Source organism: Copadichromis virginalis, linkage group LG14 (assembly GCF_057382275.1).
Source record: "Copadichromis virginalis isolate Kocher_CV1m ecotype Utaka linkage group LG14, C_Virginalis_male_GT1.1, whole genome shotgun sequence".
Lineage (NCBI taxonomy): Eukaryota > Metazoa > Chordata > Actinopteri > Cichliformes > Cichlidae > Copadichromis > Copadichromis virginalis.
The window spans coordinates 39,303,185-39,325,224 of NC_140631.1; the positions used below are offsets into that span (position 1 = coordinate 39,303,185).

Below are 22,040 nucleotides of genomic sequence, written 5' to 3' on the forward strand. Positions count from 1 at the left end.
ACTTCTTCATATATTTTTAATATTTCCACTACTTCTCTTAAACTGTCGTCGTCCGCTAAATATAGTATAGTATCATCCGCATATTGAGATATTTTCAAACATTCCCCCCCCGGCATCATTATCCCCCTCACTCTTTTATTCTCCCGAATCGCACAAGCCAATGGTTCAACATATAATACATAGAGTACCACCGATAACGGGCACCCTTGTCTCAACCCCCTCGCTTGATGAACTTTTTCCGTGAGGAACCCGTTCAATTTGATTTTTGAATATATCTCTTTGTAAAGGATCCTCACCCACCTTATAAATTGTTTTCCCAAGCCCATCTTAGTCATTACCTCCCACAAAATTTCGTAATCTAGCCTATCAAATGCCTTTTGTTGGTCTAAACTTACACAGATTGCCGCCATTTTTCTATCCTTTACATATGCAAGTATGTCTCTATGTAATTGTATTTTCCATGAAATTTGTCTCCCCTTCACCCCACACGTTTGATCACTTCCCACTATATCCGACATTACCCCTACCAATCTATTTGCAATTATCTTACTTAAAATCTTATAATCTACACATAACATAGTGAGCGGTCTATAATTATCAAGTAAATGAGGATTCCCTTTCTTAAATAATAACGAAATCACACCCGTCCTCATACTCTCCGCCATCTCTTCCCCCTCTAATATTTCTTTAAAGACCTCCAATAAGAACAGATACTACACTTGATCTTAGCCAAAAGGCCGAGAAGCGATGGCCTCCCGCAGGTTCCTGGCTGAGCCGCCTTCTCGGGACACTTCTCGCTTGTGACGGTGCGCTCTTTCACTTGGCTCACAGGGAGGGAGCTGCTTCAAATCTCCGCCCACCTACAGTACCTCAGAGGCCTGCGGAGCTCCCTGGAACTGCGCGTGTAGCTGAGATATAATATACTGAGTGTGAACATTCTCAAAACTGTATTGTATATACTGTAGTTTATTTTTTATTGTGTAAATTTAATTTATGTAAAACTAAGGTTCCACATGTCACTGTTGAAGTGGGGCATTAATCAGTGTGACGCCACTTGTAAACATGTTGCGTGTGTGGGGTTTCCCAGCCAGAGCTGTACGGACTCCACACTGGTGAGGCACACTTTCTGTAGCTCCTCTCCCTGTACTAAATTATACATTTAAATTTGGTGTATTTTTCTTTGCTAAGTATTAGTTCTTCTGGCTAAAAGCTCCCAAAGTGTTTTTGATTGCTTTGAACGAGAAAAATAGTAATTGGAACTGCGTTTTATCTGTTAAACCATCGGTTTATGTGGTCCTTACTTGTGCTAAACAGGGATGAGGAGAGGCCTGCTGTTGCTGTGTGACACTGATTTTGCTGCTGCACTTTGTCTTTTAGGTATGTGTAAATGTATAGGTTATGTTTTATGTGTATAATGAGTTCATCACCTGAGGCTGCACACTGCATAGTATTTCCAGCCATGTTGAGAAAAGTTAGTTGTTTGAATATGTATTGTGTAATTGATCCATCTTAGTGGGGATTTAAATATTACAAGTTATTATTAGTGGCTTCATATTTGTCTCTGTTTTACCCCACTATAACATTTAACTTTAAAGTGGCTGTTGGGAGAATCGTTGTTTTGATAGATTGTATTTTCTTTTATATATTGTAAGCAGAGCTGCATGGACTCCACACTGGGATGAGGAGAGGCATGCTGTTGCTGTGTGACACTGATTTTGCTGCTGCACTTTGTCTTTTAGAAATAAATCAAATCCTTGTTTGAGGTGACCAAATACTTATTTTCCACCCTGATTTACGGATAAATTCTTTACAAATCCTACCATGTGGATTCATGGATTTTTTTTTTTTTCACATTCTGTCTCTCACAGTTGAAGTGTACCTCTGGTGCAAATTACTGACCTCTGTCATCATTTTAGGTGGGGGAACTTGCACAATCGGTGGCTGACTAAATACTTTTTTGCCCCACTGTACCTCTATCTTACCGAGCTTTGCTGCCAGTTTTAGAGGAGTCATGCCATCATTATTTTCAATCTCTACAAACTGGACTTTTTTGTCAAGCTTGTTCTGTTGAACAAGTATTTCATCATACATCTTTGCAATCATATCTGTGTTTTCTTTCGTGTTGTCTGCTATGACCACCAAGGTGTGCAAAACAGTGTTTCCTTGTGAGTCTCTGTCAGTCACGTCAGCTCTTCTGTAAGGGTTTTCCATGAGAAAGGACACAATATCAGGCTGGTTGGTGCAGGCAGCCAATGACAGAGGGAGCTCCCCTAATGGAAACACAAACAGATGAGCTTAGAGATAACACTCAGCCATAAACAACTGAGACAGAAAGTGTAGCTTGTTAACACCAATATGACATTACCCACCAGAATAAAAGCCCATTTCAGCATGACGCTGGAAAAACTTTCCATTTGCTTTGGCTTGCACATCAGCTCCTTTCTGGACTAGCAGCTTCACATGCTCAAAGCTCCGCCTCTCAATGGCAACATGCAAGGCTGTCTGACCTGTTACACGTAGGACTTTTGTTATAAGAAACAAGCTGAGGTTAGTCATCACAATTTTGTATGATCCATAATTTATCTTGAAAGGCTTGCCAGTACAACACAGAAACATCGATAGGTCTATTTTAAGATTGGCAGTTTTCCTTCACCCTACCTTTGTAGTAAGGATCTGTATACGATGCATTGATCAAATTTTCTAAATCTCCAGTTTTCTCTGCTATGTCAAGGATAACTTCAATTGTGTTGTTATTTCCACCTTTCAGGTTCAGCAAAGCCTTCAGTAGTGCCGTTTTCCCATTAGTTTCATCTGAGAGCGAAAATGATCACACACACACACAACCAAATCACCTCATTATATGTTCTCAGTTTGTTTTGCTTTTTACTTCAGCAACTAACAGGGTCTTTCACTGCACACCAGGTATTTCTGAGGACTCCCTGCAGACAAGTATGTTCACAGAGAACATTAGGACATAGTCAGTCATAAATAAGACAACAGCTTCCATGCTACTTGCCTGTGAATTCTGGGCTTGTAAGTCTTTTATCATGACATCGCAGGTAGTCAAGCAGGCCGTGAAGTTCTGTCGCGTCTCCCTTTAAATACTTTGTCCCTTTTGAATGTTTCACTGCAAGCGTGGTCAACACTGACACTAAACTGCCTGGAGAGCAGAAAAAAAAACAAAGTCCCAAAATACATTCTGTAGTATCAAATACAGTCATTTTTAAAAATCTCTGCATCATAGTCATTGTCAATTGTTGATTTGTTTCTGTTCTCATTGTATGACGTATTATGATGGCTGTTTGGTAGCCGTTCGCATACTGTGCATACTCTCTCTCTTCATATATGTGTGTGTGTACAACAGCTTTATGTTAATGTACAATCCTTAATATGTTTTGTCTGTGTGTGTGTGTGTGTGTGTGTGTGTGTGTGAGGGGGGGGGGGCGCCAGAGGGAGTGCTCGCCCAGGGCGCCAAACAGGCTAGGACCGCCACTGCCTGGGACACACCAACCCCTTCATCTCGATAAGGTAGCGATGCATGGAGGGGGAACAATATGGGGCGCCGTTTGTAAAGTGAACCATACTGAAATTAACGGCAAGTTTTTTCCTCAAAACCTTACAAAAACATGTTTTTTCGAGTCATTTTTTCACAACATTTAGTAAAATATTTGTAACTTTACATATTTAAAACACAATTTTAAATGTTAAATCTAAATATTAAACATTAAATCTAAATGGTAAACGAGCATGTCCAGCTATTTAGCTGTGCTGGGTCATACCGAGTTTAAAGCTTCTACCACAGCGAAATTTGATTGGTTAAAAGAGAGAGAGCGATATCAAAACAGCCACGAAAAGTCCCGCATATGTTGCATTGTTAACTTGTTTTTCACCGGAGCTAATAAAACACAATGGAATACAATTTTTGATTCTTTCTTGTAAGATTCTATTGTGACACCATCACTGATGATGTTTTGTGCTTGCTTGAGTATCCTCCAGTTTTCGTTTTGCCATGTTTTTCTTTTCTGCTGTTCTCACCACTCCTCGCAGTGCCTGTTTGTCTGTTACAGCAGCGGTCCCCAACCCCCGGGCCTCGGACCGGTACCGGTCCGTGAGTCGTTTGGTACTGGGCCAGGAGAGTTGAGCCTCAGGTGTGAAATGTATGGTTTTCAGGGTTTTTAATCGGTTTTCAGCGTTATTTTGTTATCGTTTTGATCGTTAACTCTGTTTTCCTGGGTCTTTTCACGTGTGTTATGAATAAATCGTATTTTTTTCGGTACCGGTACTAGTTTTATTTTATTGTATTTATCTGCGACACTTTAAAGGCCGGTCCGTGAAAATATTGTCCGTGGCACAAAAAAGGTTGGAGACCGCTGTGCTACAGAACAGCCTTGATACCACACTGGTAAGCAGTGCATTACAACAGACTCAACTGCAGCACGTTAGAAAGAGCTGAGCAGTTGTTCCTCCTAAATCTCCTCTGATGTGCCCTCTTTATTCTACCAAGACTGGAAATTTAAAATCACTTTCACACAAGTGTCTTTAATGAGGAAACATTCAGAAGGTCATTTACAGATGAACAAAATGTTTCTCCGCTCAGTCAGTTAAGATTTGCCTTAGTTAAATATTAGAGCAGGAGAAATATGAACCTGAATGAATTATTAAACACATAATGACATTAAAATACTGTCTAGTGTGGATACAGATATCAAGCTAGTAAATGTAATTTTGATTTATAAAATTGCTGTAAGAAAGGCCAGAGTGGAGGAGGAAAGAGGCACTTTCTGTATCTGAGCTTTGCCTCACTGGTGTTCAGAGTTTAGAGTATGTCTTAGTTTTGGGACTCTTCTTCTCGAGGGCTGCCTGAGCTGATTTCATCAGATCTTCAGTCTGAAGCATGCTCATGTTCCACGTGGCCTGGAGAAGGAGAAATTATGAATTTAAGTCAGTACTTTAAAAAGGGAACTTTATAAGTTCATATGCATTTAAGTGAGCATGCCACATCCCCTTTATGCTATCAAGTGTCATATAAAGGACACCAGGAAACTGAAATGGAGGGAATGAGGTAGCAATGCCAGATTCCTTCCGTAGAACTCTGAACACAAACCTTAAGAGTGACGTTGTGAAGCTGACAAAAATATGCACAGAAAACTTTGTCATATTATATTCATCCTTACAATGTAATCCAGTCCATCTGCTACGCTGTGGTTTCTGGCATAGATGAGGTTTATTTTGGTGCCCTGCACAGCAACTGGGCTGCGACCAGCAATCTCTCCAGCAATCTCCAGAGCTCCAGCCATCATCGCCTCCTTATCTGCAAACACTCGGCTGAAGAAGAAGGGAAGGGTTTCAAACTGTTAGAATGAATAAGTGCTTTTAATTTGGAAAAAGAGTGATGAGGGAACATTGTTTACCTGACCAGTCCGCTGCTCTTAGCTTCATCAGCATACATCTTTCTCGCTGTCAGAGCCAGTTCATTAACAAGACTGTTGAAAATAGAAATAGATTTTTTTTTAACCTACAAGCATTCAGTCACTTAACAGTGTCATGTCATAAATTTCTTTGAAACTTGTCCCAATTGTAAATCATGCTGCTGGCTCACCTTTGGCTGCCGATGACCTTCGGGAGTCTCTGGAGTGTTCCAACATCTGCTGCAAGTCCAATATCAACCTCCTATGGAGCCAAAGCAGAGGGCATCATCAATGCTACATTTAGCAAACAGAATCTCAAGATCTAGTGTGTAATCTCTGCTCAAAACCTTGCTGTAGGATATGACAGGTCAAAGAGATCAAGATCTGTGAAATTGTTTAACACAAATCTTCATAAGTTGGTCTTAATTGAATCAGCTATCTATTCCATGCTTTCCCAATTGTCCTCACCACAGTGATAAAATCAGATGATTATACCTTAACTTGGAACCAGGCGTCCTGGGTGCACAGGCGAATGTCACAGGCTGTAATCATGTCAACACCTGCCAGAGAAAACACCACCTACGGTTAACTCACCGAAGCTCCTTTCTCCACCAAACTCAATGCGTCAAACACCTCCACAACCAAGAAGCCTGTATCACAGCCTGTGGGTTTCCCTGGCTCCTGCTAGCATCATGTCCATGCAGTAAACTAACCAGTTATATATCAAAGCTTGAAAACATAGTATTTTCAAATGTCTTGTTGTCTTCTAGGGTCAAGTCGAAAGCAGCCATGGGGAAGAGGGGCATATGTATAGTTTCAGCCACCGCCTTCAGAACACAGCAAATCTCCTTGGGGAGATATTTCAATTCAAATTCATCCATACCACAAACACGTTGGACTGGTCCAGCTGAATGACTCAATTAGGAATTTTAGGGGATTTGAAGCTTTTCACACAGTGGCTACAGCTTCTTATATCTGCACACTTCTCAAAGCATCATCCTCCTAACTTCAAGTGTTAAAATGCATAAAACAAAGGCTTAAAAAACAAACGAACATTCATTTATTTCTTCTTGGCTGTAAATGCGTTTATTTCTGCTGTAAAGTTGGACATTTTAACACGAGACTCTTTGGGAATTCACTCCCTTTTGCAGCCAGACTCAAGCAGACATTCGAGGAACTTTAGTGTTTTTCTAACTCCTGTACCTTAAGATGATTCACTACAGCACTGTAATCTTTACAATGTCCTACCTGCTCCTACACAGGCTCCATGGATGGCCACCACAACAGGCTTCGGGCACTGCGAGAACACAATTCAAGAGGAAACGTACTTTAATGATAGTGAGGGAGAATTTGTAAGGAAGGGAAGCTTGGTGCACGCTGGGTCCTACTGCTCTTACACTACAGACATTAACAGTGTGACAGTGTATCTTGTATTGAGTTCTTACTGTTGTTTCATGCAGGTCACACAGATGAGCAATGCCAATGGAAAAAAATATAATTTCATTACAAAAACTGGAATTTTAAAGACAAAATAACCATAAAATAAATCCTATGTTTGTAACTTCTAATCTGTCCTAAGGCTTTCTTTGGCTGAAGTAAGATTTCCACCATTCATCATTTATCCAATTCATAGCCAGGGTTGGTGGGGGGATTAAGTCTATCCCAGCTGACCCATGGTAAAAACTGATGACTGAATTTTAAAAGATAGCAATACAACAGTGGACATGAATGCAAAATGAGCTTTCATGAACCCTAATATTGTTAATATAACTTATCTTGATTTAGAGAGGCAACATCTGAGCAAGAAGCACAGTTCAGGAACCTTCCTGATAAAATCTGATAATTCAGTCACACCTCATGTTTGTGACTGGTTCAGTCTTCTCACTCTTTACATTAATAATGCGCTCTGACCTTCTCTATGACGGAGAAGGTCTCTTGGAATTTCCTAATCTTTTTTTTTAACCCCCAGGAGATTCTGGCTGTGTCGTCTCCTTCTGGTTGAAGTACATTGTTCATCATGTCCATGAGATCGATACCTGCGCATTAACACAGATGAGATTTTACACACTGATTATACTCCACTGAGAGAAGAGAACAGAGGTTTTAATATTCTGTATACCCACCAGCTGTGAAGAGCTTCCCTGCTCCAGAAACTACCACTGCTCTGCACTCGGGGTCCTCAGAGAGCTCATTAAAGCAGGTCACCATCTCACTGGCAGAGAAACACAAGTTCAGATCAGTGTTCACCCAAATAATAATTTAGCTTTTAATTCCAGTGATTAGTTTGACTTTTTGAGCTCTTTTATGTCTGATAATTTAACACTTTTAGAGTTCCATGTATTAGCATTATATTTTTTATTCACACTAAATGATGCAATATTGATTCTCAACGATTCACGAAATAGTAATAGTCTGAATATTGTGTTCACTTGTTTGTAGGGAATGACTGTATTTATTTAAACTCTTGTATGTGCTTCTCTCCTGATCAGAGGACTGAATACGTTTGGGAGCTAGCCTACTTGCTGGTCTGTGCTGTTACACAACGAGGGTTGCAGGATGAATGAAAACAAAAACAAACTTATACAAGTGCTTTTCCCCCCCTCACACACTATACTCCCAGCATAAGTAAGAGAAGCCAGCTGAGGTAAATACATGCTGGGTATGATGAACCTTCTCTTTATTTTCACCAAGATAAATAAGGAATATGGACAATATGGACTTTCTAACTGAATATAAACTGTGAGACAGGTTCCAGCATCCAGGTATAATATATAGCATTTGTCATGCCTCTGACACTGTGTAAAATATGTATATATGTAATTCTGATTCCTGCCTCCAGAAAGCACTGTTCATGGCATTGCGTTTCTCAGGCCGGTGAAGTTCAACATGCGTGATGGACTCTGTAGGACGACTGATGGCCAGGGTTGTGTACGGAGGGGTGGCACCACCTGAAGATGACATGGCTCTGGCCACAGTTTGACTAGGAAACCGCAACCCCTTATCTAAGAAGAAAAAACAGAACAACATTAGACTGTGGCCGAGAAGCAAGAGTCGTGAAAGCTACAAGGCTACAATGGACTATTCATAGGCCTTTTCTCATCTTTACCATTTTGTATCTTACTTACATTCAAGGCCTCAACTCACCTGTACACCTCAGTATTGGTTCAGTCTACAGTGTTCTCAAGCCAGTATTATAGAACAGAGACACACACCGAATAAACAACAAATAAACAAAACAAGGGTATGCACAACATTGTCATCAGTGCCACAATTCCACAACTGACTGAAGTTGGCATGGATGTCCAGCCTTGGATGTCAATGAGATGACCACTGGTGATCTGAGTCGACATAGTGACACCCTGTGACTGTTTCAGCACAACAATGTCTGCACAGTCCAGCCAAGCATTTAGTCCCAGTACACCTCGCTGTGAAAATGTCTGGGACATGCTAAGTCGATGTGTTCAACACAAGCAGCCACAGTGACCATTTCACAGCTGCAGGCTGCACTTGTCCAGGAATGGAGAGCAATCAGGGCACTTGATTAGTCCGTGTACAGACTTCAGAGGAGACCACAACTCATTATTTGTAGATATGGTAAATGGACTGGTTTTATATAGCACTTTTCTACTCTGAGCACTGATTTGAACATTCTTCTTCTTCTTCTTCTATGTAAGTGCTTTCTTTGCACACATTCATACCTTGACAGACACATCAAAGATCAACCTGGGCTTAGTATCTTGCCCAAGAATATTTTGGTATTTATTCTGAGTGTGTCCATCCCTGTATGACCACAGTGTACCCATCCATGTTGCATGTTTCCAGCGCCTTGCTGAATCTGTGACATGAAGAATTAAGGTAGTTCTGAAGGCAAAAGGGGTCCAACCTGCACAAGGAACCTAATAAAGTGGCTGGTGAGTGTAAATAAAGGAAAAAGTAAATATATGATAAACAAAATTAAAACAAATATCTAATGGAGTCATAAATCACCACAACTCTAATTTAATCACTAAAATAGTAATTTTGTTTAAGAAAGTGAGCAGTCCACCACTATTGATCCATGTTTTTCCACAGTTAGTCTTTTCCCCTCACTTCTAACTCCTCAAATGCAGCTTTTGTTTGAAGAAAAAAAAAAGAAAAAGCATATTTATACGCAATTAAACTATATGCAGCTAAATGGACTACTCTCCACCGCTCATTCTTGCTGCTTGTCAGGTTGTGTTGAGTGGAAACACCCCTGTACTTTAATTGCAGGGTGGTGTCTGTCGGTATAAGGCCACACAGGCTTCATTTCCCCATTCATACAAAATACAGATGAAGTTACTGGAAACAGAGGAATAAGTAGCCGGGAGGAGACAATTATAAATAAAATAAGAACAGGTCATTGCTTTTTGAATGGCACACTTTTTAAGATAGTTAAACATCTAACTGTAGTTGGTGTAATGCTATGGAAATGACAGAACAAAGAAGTATATCAATCAAAGAAGACTCTGCGTCGGTCTTCTAAACAGCCGTTCACTGACAAATAAGGGGCCTCTCATCCAAGAGCTCCTATCTGACTGTAAGTTTGACTTTTTCTGTTTAACTGAAACCTGGCAACAACCTGATGACTTTTCTCAACTGAATGAATCCACTCCTCTGGGGTTTGTTTACTTTTCGAAACCTTGCTGCTCAGATCGTGGGGTTGGTCCCGCGATCATTTTTCGCCAGCACTTGAAAGTCCTGCCAGTTAATTTTGATCGATTTAGTTCTCTAGAGTGACTTTTAAGTGAGCTGACTGGACCTATTCCCACCATCATAGCTACTGTATACCGCCCCCCCAAACCTAACCTCAGTGACTTTGCGAACCTACTAACCCACCTTTCATCTCTCTCCCCAAATGTTACTTTGATAGGAGATGTCAACATTCATATCGAAAATAATAACCTTCTGCTCACCAGAGACATTTCCTCCTGTCTCAAGGGCTTTGAATTCAAACAGTTTGTCAACTTTCCCACTCACTAAAAAGGACACACCTTGGACTTGGTCTGCTGTTCTGGTCTTACTCCCTCGAATCTTTCTGCTGCTGAAATCCCCATAACTGACCACTTCCTCCTTTCATTTAACCTCACTCTCTGTTGCGCTTCTACCAAGCCAACCCGCCTAATTTCGTTCTGCAACATCAAGAACATTGATATGGACATTCTCGTTACCAGATTGGACAATATTCCCAATCCTGTCTTCTATTCTACCCCCGATGATCTGTTGTTATATAATAATAATTGTTTACTCATTGTCCTTGATTCTCTGGCTCCTGTAAAAACTCACTGTTTCCTTCGCTCGCTCTGCTGCCTAGTTTACCTCTGACCTCCGAGTTTTGAAGGCCAAAGCTCGGCAGCTAGAGCGTAGTTATAAGAAATCTGCTTTAACTGTTGACGCAGAAATCTATAAATATCATGTACTCCAATATAAAGACTCCATCAATCAGGCCAAACAAAGCTTCTACTCTGGTATTATCACTTCTTGTGAGAGTAGCTCCAGGACTATGTTTTCACTTCTCAAAAAACTTCTTCAGCCCCCCAACGCTTTACCACCACACTTCTATTCTTCTGAAATCTGTAACTCCTTGATGCTGTTCTTCACTACAAAAATGAATAACATTCATCCGGCAACTCAGTTCAAATGCTGTGTCTACCCCCTCTCCAGAACCTTTTCTCCATTTTCAGCCCCTTTCCACCTTTGATCTTCCTGATTTATCTGATATTTCTGAGTTTATATGTAAATCAAAGCCCGCCACATGTCATCTCTAGGAGAGGGCGATGGTTTTACAAAATCCAAAGGAAAAACAGGAGAAATGAGAAGCACAGGAAGGAACAGGGGAGAGGAGACAGTTATATCTCGACTTAGATTTGGACACACAGGTTTTAATAGCGCATTGTTTTTAATAGGAAAACACAGTACAGGGGAGTGTGACTGCAACAGAGAACAGGAAACAACAGAACAAGTTTTATTGCATTGTTAGAAATATGATGCAGAGAGAAGACAATTAATCAAAAAGCTTGGCTACATGAAAGTGGACTTGGTTGATTTATTTCGTAAGAACTTGAGAAGTGAATGTTATCAGGCCATATTTTGGTTTTTTAAGGCAGACTAGTTTGCTTGGGAAGCTTTGAATGGATTTTTATTTTTGGCATTTCGGTCCACACTCCACACCAGTAGGTGGCGGTAATGCAACATTTTGTTGTTTGTCAACCACCAATAAATAATCTGAAGAAGAAAAAGAATCAGAATAAGAGAAGCTTTCCCAATTTATTGCTCAATTTGTGAGTGAGGTATTAGACACTAATGTACTGTAACTATACTTTTCAGGCTGTACAGTTACAGAGTGGCCGTGTATTTATTTTCTGCCGTTTTGGAGAGGGCGGCTGCCCTTCTACCGGCAGGGATTTAATTGCTGCCCACTGTAGCCTGTTCGGCGGGCAGTGTTGATCGTTTCGGCCCAGTCAAGCTGAGGGAAACGTCTGCAGCAGCCGCCGTTTGGCCCCGTCCTTTAAGGAACTGCTGTCTTGTACCGTCTACAGTTTTGTGACACTGTTTATATTTGGTTTGACCACGTAGCCAGACTCTGGGGATCCTTTACGTTTCTGGTGTTTGTTTACAGTGACATTTGTACCTGCACATTTGATTTGTACCATTCGTCAGAGAGAGCGTCATTCCTTTTTGGAGTGCGCTGGGATCAAATATCGTCTGTGTTTTTATTATGTTGGGAGTACATTTTGTAGTTTCACTGTGAGCAATGCGTCTGATGTAGGGTTGCCAACCGTCCCTTAAAATACGGAATCGTCCCGTATTTAGAAACAAAAGCACACGTCCCGTATTGAGCTAATAAGGGACGCACTTTATCCCGTAATACAGTGAGAACCAAAAGTGGCCTATAACTTTTAATGGAATTAACGCTTTGTTTGAAAACATAATTCCCAGCCCCTCTCCTGCTTTGTGACCAATGAGCTGACAGCACACTTATGACAGTTCGAGTATGACAATTCAGATTACCGCTCATCTCATTGGTCGAGGAAAGGTCGCTTGCGGAGAAAATACCGGAAGACAACAGATGACCACAACAAGAAGCATGGCCAACAGGGAAACAAACGCCGACACTGCGGTGCAAGTCTCGGACGACAGTACACCTAAAGCTGGGCAGACACTGTGCGATTTTTTCAGTCGCGATATTCAGCTCCTGCTCAAACTGCACGATTGACTCGCAGGGGTTAGAAGTTGGTAGGTCACGATGTACTCTCACACTATACCGCCCGATGCTCTGATGCGACCTGAGAGCTCACACTGTGCCTCCATAAAATGAAGGTTATAACAGAAAATCTGTCGCGCTCTCTCTCTCTCTCTGTCTTTCACTCACACAGACACACCACCACCACCATCAACTTTGCTAAATTGCTAATGAAAAACATGATCAGGCAGCTGTGATTGAGCAGCAGTGTAAATCCAACTGTTTTCACGGTTGTTGTGGTCGTGATAATTTTGTGATGCCACATCGAAAAGGCTCGGATGAGCTTTCCAAAGTTCTACAGTTGTGCCTCCATCGCTTGTGTCCAGATCACACGCTGCACTGCCGTGCTGCGCCGTCTTTTTCACCGATGTTTACGTGTTTGCGCGTGAGCAGTGTGAGCGGCTGTGGTGAGATCCTCACGAGCGATTGATGATCGGGAGCTGGTCGTGAGGTGTTAATCACTTCTCGTTACCCCACGTATACTACACGACGCACGATGAAGGCCAAAATCGGTCCGATCACCAAAACGGTCGCACGACTCAAAAATCGTCTCAAAATGGGCCAAAAACCGCACAGTGTGAGCCCAGCATTAGAGCAGCAATGTTTGTTCCCCTCAGAGAAAGGGAAGAATGGGAAAAGGAAAACACCTGGCTGGAAAACGTTAATATGGGCATGTGCAGTGAATATCAGCGCTATGTGGCCAGAAGTATGATAATATAATTTATTTTGTGTAATAAACAACTGCAAGGATAGATGATTACAACAAATTGATGACTAATACATAAAAGTAATACATAGATGAATAATGATGATGAGTTAAGATGCGTAATCATGGGAACAAGCGGGTTTACAAACAGGAGCAGCTGATTAGCATTAGAAAAGCTGAAATAATACCTCAACTGAAGCCAATTGTACTAAATGCACTAAATGTGCACTGTTACAAGAATATTTTTCTTTCTATTATTTTCTATTATTTTAAGTTAAGCAGGACAAAGTTCTTTTAAAGAAAGATTTACTTATATTCTCAAAAGTTAAACATGACAGGCTTCTGTTTAAGAAAGAGACCTGTTTTATTGTGTTAATGTTGTCATTTTGAGCTAAAAATAAATGGCTAAATGATCACTTGTTTCACATGTGTTCATATCACAAAGAATAGAATATGCATGTACTTAAATCAACTTCAAGTCAAATGGTTAAAAAAAATAATTTCACACACAAAAAAAGAGCTAGAAAATTCACCACACTGGGAAGGGTGAAGACAACTGGGTCGCCCGGCCCTGGCCACGAGGTGTCCCTTATTTATTTTTCAGGGAGTTGGCAACCCTAGTCTGATGTTAAGTGCCCTATTGCCTATGACTTTTTTTTTTTTAATGCAGTGAATTGAGGATACTCAGTATCTGTGGGACCTTCGGTTGTGGGTCGTTTTCCACACTACTTTTGTTGTACGGCACCTGGGGTGTAGAGTTGGTTTGCACGTGTGATTTTCTTCTCTCATGGTCCTTAGCTACTGGCAAGTCCAGTTCAATGTATGGTGGTTTTATTTAATTTAGGATAGTATTACAGGATAGGACATGCCACAGTCAACTTTTATTGTGCTCTGTTCTTTTTTTTTTAAGTTTTTTTATTTTAACAAATGCAGTTAAAGGTATTTATTTAAATGTTTACTTTTTAATTATTTTACTTGCATTTTTAATCACTTTTATATTTAAATATATTTAAATGTTCATTTGCTATTTATCTAGGGATTGAGAGTAACGCAATTTCTATTCTCTGTATGTCCTGTACATGTGGCAGAATCGACAAATAAAGTTGACTTTGACTTTGACTTGACTTAATATTAGGACCAGCCTGCCTCAGTCGTGTATTCTCGAAGCTGTGTAATGTTTTCTGGTTGGTTTTTGAAAAGACTCTTTATATTTCATAGGGGTGAAATTAAAGAACACAAAGTGAGCCCTGCACCTTACGAAACACTGAAGCTGCAGTGACGACCTTTCACCCACTTATCTTTATAAAAGGTTTTGTTTCCAATTTTTGACTCCAGAACTTCAACACACGGCTCCGCGCTAAAACAGCGACAAACATTCAAAACATGCAGTGTATTTTCACACGATTTGATACGTTTTACTACTACTTAACACAACATCTAAAGTAAAATAATAAAATATAAACAAATTATAGACACTTACATCTAGTGACAGCTGACCTGAAAACCATCGCTAACATCGCCTTTTGAATCCTGCAGAGTCCAGACTGTTTAGTGAACACGGTCAAGTGAACCGTCATTTGTGATCTGCAGTGAAGCCAGCCGCCTCTTATCTGACGCATAAGTTTTCTTTCGCTTCTACACTAGGCTTTACGGCAGCGCCAGTGCTAACTTAGCTAGGGAATGTTCGAATTGTTTATAGTTCACATAGTGACGTCACGGGTTCATTTAATGAGCTGTGCGTTAACATTTGTTAAGTAAAGCCACGCTGTATGTCTGCTGTTTGTGCGAAGGATAACCGGTGAACTACCGATTAACTCACGTAAGATCCCTGCTGATAACTACTTAGCTTTAGCAAAGCTAACTGGCTAATGTCCAGAGGGCCAGGTGAATGATTGTTTCTGTATGCAGCCTCGCTAAACGGTCTGGACTCTGCACCGTTCAAAGGGCGATGTTGGCAGTGGTTTTCAGGTCAGCTGTCACCAAATGTAAGTGTCGGTGATTTGTTTGTATTTTTTTATTATTATTTTAACTTTGTTGTTAATTAGTAGGGAAACCCATCAAAGCGTGTGAAAATACACCGGATGTTCTGAATGTTTGTCGCTGTTTTAGCTCGGAGCCGTGTGTCGATGCACAAAACCTTTTATAGGGATAAGTGGGTGAAAGCTCGTCAGTGCAGCTTCAGTGGTTTGTAAGATCGCGGTCAAGTGACGGTCAAGCCGTCATTTGTGAGCCGCGGTGAAGCAGCCACCTCTTTTCCGCCGCCTAAATTTTCTTGCACTTTTGCACTAGGCTTTACTGCAGTAGTGATGGGTCGGTCGCGAACGAAATGGCTCTTAGAGCCGATTCTTTGACGTGAACGACGCGAGCCGGTGCCTTATCGCGAGCCATGGGGTTTTTTTTTCTTTCTCTCACCCTCTCTCTCTCTCTCGCACTTTTTTTTCCGCTTCACTCAGCATGCGAGCCTTGTGCTTTACGCTGGGCAGAGGAGGGAGGGGCGGTAGTTACATTCAGTAGCACAGGAACAGAGCGGGAGGGAGAGACAGAGAAAGAGCCAGGGACAACAACCTCACATTAGAAAGGAATAGTAATCATCCACAACTATTTTCAGTTGCAGATGATAAAGGATTCAGAAAGTTAGTCATGCAGGCCCATATGACAGAGAATATGAATGTTCTTTTTGTTTTCATATTATAATTTATATTTAATTGTGTTGTGGTTTGCAGTGTTTTGTGTTGTTTCACTTTAAATTTGTAAAAGGAAAAAGCTGAAAATTTAAATAGTTAAAAGTTGAAATGTGAATAGTTGATTTTTGTATTATATGATTTATTTATTACATTTTATGTGGAGTGAATAAATAAAAGTATATTTACGGTGGCCCCTACAGACAAAGCACATACAAACTTCAAATCATGTACGAACTCCGAAGCACGTAAAAACTCCAAAACACGTAAAAACTCAGAAGCACATAAAAACTCAAAACACGTATAAAATACAACCGAAGTGCTCCAGGATGCTAGGGGCAGTGTTGAGCTTTTGTTACCTAGTGGCTACACAAGCCAGCAAGTACCAATGACCGGATTTGGTGTGTGGTAGTAACAGGTAAATGAACTTTTTTTTTTTTTTTTTTTTTAATTATTTGACTATATATGAATGCTTGTGTATAAATACACAAACAATACACATATGCTTTCATGCTTTCAATTGTGTAATTTAAGTGATCTGGGTAGCTCTGTTTTGGAAGTTCAGTTCATGCTAGAAATGTGTTTTGGAGTTTGTACGTGTTTTGTCTCTAGAGGCCACCGCATATATTTCTATATAAATAAAACCACTTTTTTTTACATTGGTAATTCCTTTTGTGCATAATTTTATATTATTGTTAATAATAAATTAATTGAAGCAACAAAACAACCTGAAGAGCCGGTTTGGAACCGAAAGAGCCGGTTCTCTAAAAAGAGCCGGAAATCCCATCACTATACTGCAGCGCCCTTTCACCTTCATTGCTAATCGCAAACTCGCGCACACATACGAACAGATTTCATTTAGACAGTCTGATTGCATCATATTCAAAAATTCATTAAAAATCATCCTTGAAAGTTCACGTGAAACTTTCGACGCATTCTTTCTCTCGTCCAACGACTCAAACTACGTCTGGAAGTTTCATCTCTATCGTCTGCATATTCCACAAAAATGAAGGGAGGGAATTATGCTCTAGTTCAACACAATTACTCAAATATTGCATCATCTTTCCATCTGAGCATAACTGTTCTTTGCGATCAGCAATGAAGGAGAATAAGCGCTGCCGTAAAGTCCAGAGTAGAAGCGCAAGAAAATGTGTACTTTATACAGGTTATAGTAGTGATTTTAATTTGTCATAAATGTTGATTTTCTGCTCCATGTATTTTATATAGTTTAATAGTGTATAAATATGTTTTTTCTTTTTTCTTCAAACAATATCTGCATTTGAGTAGCTAGAAGTGAGAAAAGGGAGTTGACTGTGGAAAAACATGAATAAATAGTGGTGGACTGATCACTTGCTTAAACGAAATTACTATTTTAGCGGTTAAATTGACAGAGTTGCGGTGATTAATGACCCCATTATATATTTGTTTTAATTTTGTTAATCATATCTTGACTTTTTTCTTTATTTATACTCACCAGCTACTTTATTAGGTTCCTAGTGTAGGTTGGACTCCTTTTTACCTTCAGAACTACCTTAATTCTTCATGTCACAGATTCACCAAGGTACTGGAAACATGTGACATGGCTTGTTATCCTGCTGTACACAGCCATCACAGGATGGGTACACTGTGGTGATAAAGGGATGGACATGGTCAGCAACAACACTCAGATAGACGTAGTATTCAGAAGATGCTTAGTGAAACCACTGCTGCGAGGCAACATGTTCTTTGCACCAAGATCAGAATCGAGAATCAGGCCAGACAATATTTATTTTTTCTTCTATTGTCCAGTTGTTATAGGTCTGTGCTAGTTGTATCCTCTTCCTTTCAATAACTATTGCAATTACTGTAAAACTGTACCACTTTATTGTAAAACTGAACCAATACTGAGGTGTACAGGTGAGTTGAGGCCTTGAATGTAAGTAAGATACAAAATGGTAAAGATGAGAAAAGGCCTATGAATAGTCCATTGTAGCCTTGTAGCTTTCACGACTCTTGCTTCTCGGCCACAGTCTAATGTTGTTCTGTTTTTTCTTCTTAGATAAGGGGTTGCGGTTTCCTAGTCAAACTGTGGCCAGAGCCATGTCATCTTCAGGTGGTGCCACCCCTCCGTACACAACCCTGGCCATCAGTCGTCCTACAGAGTCCATCACGCATGTTGAACTTCACCGGCCTGAGAAACGCAATGCCATGAACAGTGCTTTCTGGAGGCAGGAATCAGAATTACATATATACATATTTTACACAGTGTCAGAGGCATGACAAATGCTATATATTATACCTGGATGCTGGAACCTGTCTCACAGTTTATATTCAGTTAGAAAGTCCATATTGTCCATATTCCTTATTTATCTTGGTGAAAATAAAGAGAAGGTTCATCATACCCAGCATGTATTTACCTCAGCTGGCTTCTCTTACTTATGCTGGGAGTATAGTGTGTGAGGGGGGGAAAAGCACTTGTATAAGTTTGTTTTTGTTTTCATTCATCCTGCAACCCTCGTTGTGTAACAGCACAGACCAGCAAGTAGGCTAGCTCCCAAACGTATTCAGTCCTCTGATCAGGAGAGAAGCACATACAAGAGTTTAAATAAATACAGTCATTCCCTACAAACAAGTGAACACAATATTCAGACTATTACTATTTCGTGAATCGTTGAGAATCAATATTGCATCATTTAGTGTGAATAAAAAATATAATGCTAATACATGGAACTCTAAAAGTGTTAAATTATCAGACATAAAAGAGCTCAAAAAGTCAAACTAATCACTGGAATTAAAAGCTAAATTATTATTTGGGTGAACACTGATCTGAACTTGTGTTTCTCTGCCAGTGAGATGGTGACCTGCTTTAATGAGCTCTCTGAGGACCCCGAGTGCAGAGCAGTGGTAGTTTCTGGAGCAGGGAAGCTCTTCACAGCTGGTGGGTATACAGAATATTAAAACCTCTGTTCTCTTCTCTCAGTGGAGTATAATCAGTGTGTAAAATCTCATCTGTGTTAATGCGCAGGTATCGATCTCATGGACATGATGAACAATGTACTTCAACCAGAAGGAGACGACACAGCCAGAATCTCCTGGGGGTTAAAAAAAAAGATTAGGAAATTCCAAGAGACCTTCTCCGTCATAGAGAAGGTCAGAGCGCATTATTAATGTAAAGAGTGAGAAGACTGAACCAGTCACAAACATGAGGTGTGACTGAATTATCAGATTTTATCAGGAAGGTTCCTGAACTGTGCTTCTTGCTCAGATGTTGCCTCTCTAAATCAAGATAAGTTATATTAACAATATTAGGGTTCATGAAAGCTCATTTTGCATTCATGTCCACTGTTGTATTGCTATCTTTTAAAATTCAGTCATCAGTTTTTACCATGGGTCAGCTGGGATAGACTTAATCCCCCCACCAACCCTGGCTATGAATTGGATAAATGATGAATGGTGGAAATCTTACTTCAGCCAAAGAAAGCCTTAGGACAGATTAGAAGTTACAAACATAGGATTTATTTTATGGTTATTTTGTCTTTAAAATTCCAGTTTTTGTAATGAAATTATATTTTTTTCCATTGGCATTGCTCATCTGTGTGACCTGCATGAAACAACAGTAAGAACTCAATACAAGATACACTGTCACACTGTTAATGTCTGTAGTGTAAGAGCAGTAGGACCCAGCGTGCACCAAGCTTCCCTTCCTTACAAATTCTCCCTCACTATCATTAAAGTACGTTTCCTCTTGAATTGTGTTCTCGCAGTGCCCGAAGCCTGTTGTGGTGGCCATCCATGGAGCCTGTGTAGGAGCAGGTAGGACATTGTAAAGATTACAGTGCTGTAGTGAATCATCTTAAGGTACAGGAGTTAGAAAAACACTAAAGTTCCTCGAATGTCTGCTTGAGTCTGGCTGCAAAAGGGAGTGAATTCCCAAAGAGTCTCGTGTTAAAATGTCCAACTTTACAGCAGAAATAAACGCATTTACAGCCAAGAAGAAATAAATGAATGTTCGTTTGTTTTTTAAGCCTTTGTTTTATGCATTTTAACACTTGAAGTTAGGAGGATGATGCTTTGAGAAGTGTGCAGATATAAGAAGCTGTAGCCACTGTGTGAAAAGCTTCAAATCCCCTAAAATTCCTAATTGAGTCATTCAGCTGGACCAGTCCAACGTGTTTGTGGTATGGATGAATTTGAATTGAAATATCTCCCCAAGGAGATTTGCTGTGTTCTGAAGGCGGTGGCTGAAACTATACATATGCCCCTCTTCCCCATGGCTGCTTTCGACTTGACCCTAGAAGACAACAAGACATTTGAAAATACTATGTTTTCAAGCTTTGATATATAACTGGTTAGTTTACTGCATGGACATGATGCTAGCAGGAGCCAGGGAAACCCACAGGCTGTGATACAGGCTTCTTGGTTGTGGAGGTGTTTGACGCATTGAGTTTGGTGGAGAAAGGAGCTTCGGTGAGTTAACCGTAGGTGGTGTTTTCTCTGGCAGGTGTTGACATGATTACAGCCTGTGACATTCGCCTGTGCACCCAGGACGCCTGGTTCCAAGTTAAGGTATAATCATCTGATTTTATCACTGTGGTGAGGACAATTGGGAAAGCATGGAATAGATAGCTGATTCAATTAAGACCAACTTATGAAGATTTGTGTTAAACAATTTCACAGATCTTGATCTCTTTGATCTGTCATATCCTACAGCAAGGTTTTGAGCAGAGATTACACACTAGATCTTGAGATTCTGTTTGCTAAATGTAGCATTGATGATGCCCTCTGCTTTGGCTCCATAGGAGGTTGATATTGGACTTGCAGCAGATGTTGGAACACTCCAGAGACTCCCGAAGGTCATCGGCAGCCAAAGGTGAGCCAGCAGCATGATTTACAATTGGGACAAGTTTCAAAGAAATTTATGACATGACACTGTTAAGTGACTGAATGCTTGTAGGTTAAAAAAAAATCTATTTCTATTTTCAACAGTCTTGTTAATGAACTGGCTCTGACAGCGAGAAAGATGTATGCTGATGAAGCTAAGAGCAGCGGACTGGTCAGGTAAACAATGTTCCCTCATCACTCTTTTTCCAAATTAAAAGCACTTATTCATTCTAACAGTTTGAAACCCTTCCCTTCTTCTTCAGCCGAGTGTTTGCAGATAAGGAGGCGATGATGGCTGGAGCTCTGGAGATTGCTGGAGAGATTGCTGGTCGCAGCCCAGTTGCTGTGCAGGGCACCAAAATAAACCTCATCTATGCCAGAAACCACAGCGTAGCAGATGGACTGGATTACATTGTAAGGATGAATATAATATGACAAAGTTTTCTGTGCATATTTTTGTCAGCTTCACAACGTCACTCTTAAGGTTTGTGTTCAGAGTTCTACGGAAGGAATCTGGCATTGCTACCTCATTCCCTCCATTTCAGTTTCCTGGTGTCCTTTATATGACACTTGATAGCATAAAGGGGATGTGGCATGCTCACTTAAATGCATATGAACTTATAAAGTTCCCTTTTTAAAGTACTGACTTAAATTCATAATTTCTCCTTCTCCAGGCCACGTGGAACATGAGCATGCTTCAGACTGAAGATCTGATGAAATCAGCTCAGGCAGCCCTCGAGAAGAAGAGTCCCAAAACTAAGACATACTCTAAACTCTGAACACCAGTGAGGCAAAGCTCAGATACAGAAAGTGCCTCTTTCCTCCTCCACTCCGGCCTTTCTTACAGCAATTTTATAAATCAAAATTACATTTACTAGCTTGATATCTGTATCCACACTAGACAGTATGTTAATGTCATTATGTGTTTAATAATTCATTCAGGTTCATATTTCTCCTGCTCTAATATTTAACTAAGGCAAATCTTAACTGACTGAGCTGAGAAACATTTTGTTCATCTGTAAACGATCTCCTGAATGTTTCCTCATTAAAGACACTCGTGTGAAAGTGATTTCAAATATTCAGTACTGTTATTTGCCAAAATATTTTTACTTTGCATAATTTTA

General features: G+C 40.3%; 3 protein-coding genes and 1 pseudogene across 5 annotated transcripts; 1 reads left to right on the forward strand and 3 right to left on the reverse strand.

Moving 5' to 3' along the window:
• Positions 1-588: 588 nt before the first annotated feature.
• Positions 589-749, reverse strand: LOC146694616 (U2 spliceosomal RNA; annotated as a pseudogene).
• An 875-nt stretch (positions 750-1,624) lies between these two features.
• LOC146694617 (transient receptor potential cation channel subfamily V member 4-like) lies at positions 1,625-3,333 on the reverse strand. Of its 2 annotated transcripts, none has more exons than XM_085430885.1 (4): positions 3,017-3,333; positions 2,659-2,811; positions 2,370-2,507; positions 1,625-2,270 (listed from the first exon to the last, which is right to left on the reverse strand). In XM_085430885.1, exons 1-4 carry the CDS (start codon positions 3,276-3,278, stop codon positions 1,849-1,851), a joined length of 975 nt encoding a protein of 324 aa, XP_085287011.1. In that variant the 5' UTR covers positions 3,279-3,333; the 3' UTR covers positions 1,625-1,848. The 2 variants fall into 2 exon arrangements, with proteins under 2 accessions (XP_085287011.1, XP_085287010.1); XM_085430884.1 differs by having other exon boundaries at positions 2,370-2,522.
• A 531-nt stretch (positions 3,334-3,864) lies between these two features.
• Positions 3,865-15,009, reverse strand: LOC146694618 (delta(3,5)-Delta(2,4)-dienoyl-CoA isomerase, mitochondrial-like). The gene is made up of 10 exons (XM_085430881.1): positions 14,856-15,009; positions 8,242-8,410; positions 7,532-7,620; positions 7,320-7,444; positions 6,657-6,705; positions 5,904-5,968; positions 5,600-5,670; positions 5,412-5,483; positions 5,175-5,325; positions 3,865-4,914 (listed from the first exon to the last, which is right to left on the reverse strand). Exons 1-10 carry the CDS (start codon positions 14,992-14,994, stop codon positions 4,810-4,812), a joined length of 1,035 nt encoding a protein of 344 aa, XP_085287007.1. The 5' UTR covers positions 14,995-15,009; the 3' UTR covers positions 3,865-4,809.
• On the forward strand, positions 15,008-21,985 carry ech1 (enoyl CoA hydratase 1, peroxisomal). Of its 2 annotated transcripts, XM_085430883.1 has the most exons (11): positions 15,009-15,194; positions 15,284-15,360; positions 18,095-18,263; positions 18,885-18,973; positions 19,061-19,185; positions 19,800-19,848; positions 20,537-20,601; positions 20,835-20,905; positions 21,022-21,093; positions 21,180-21,330; positions 21,591-21,985. In XM_085430883.1, exons 2-11 carry the CDS (start codon positions 15,324-15,326, stop codon positions 21,693-21,695), a joined length of 933 nt encoding a protein of 310 aa, XP_085287009.1. In that variant the 5' UTR covers positions 15,009-15,194; positions 15,284-15,323; the 3' UTR covers positions 21,696-21,985. The 2 variants fall into 2 exon arrangements, with proteins under 2 accessions (XP_085287008.1, XP_085287009.1); XM_085430882.1 differs by having other exon boundaries at positions 15,008-15,360.
• The last annotated feature ends 55 nt before the right edge of the window (positions 21,986-22,040 follow it).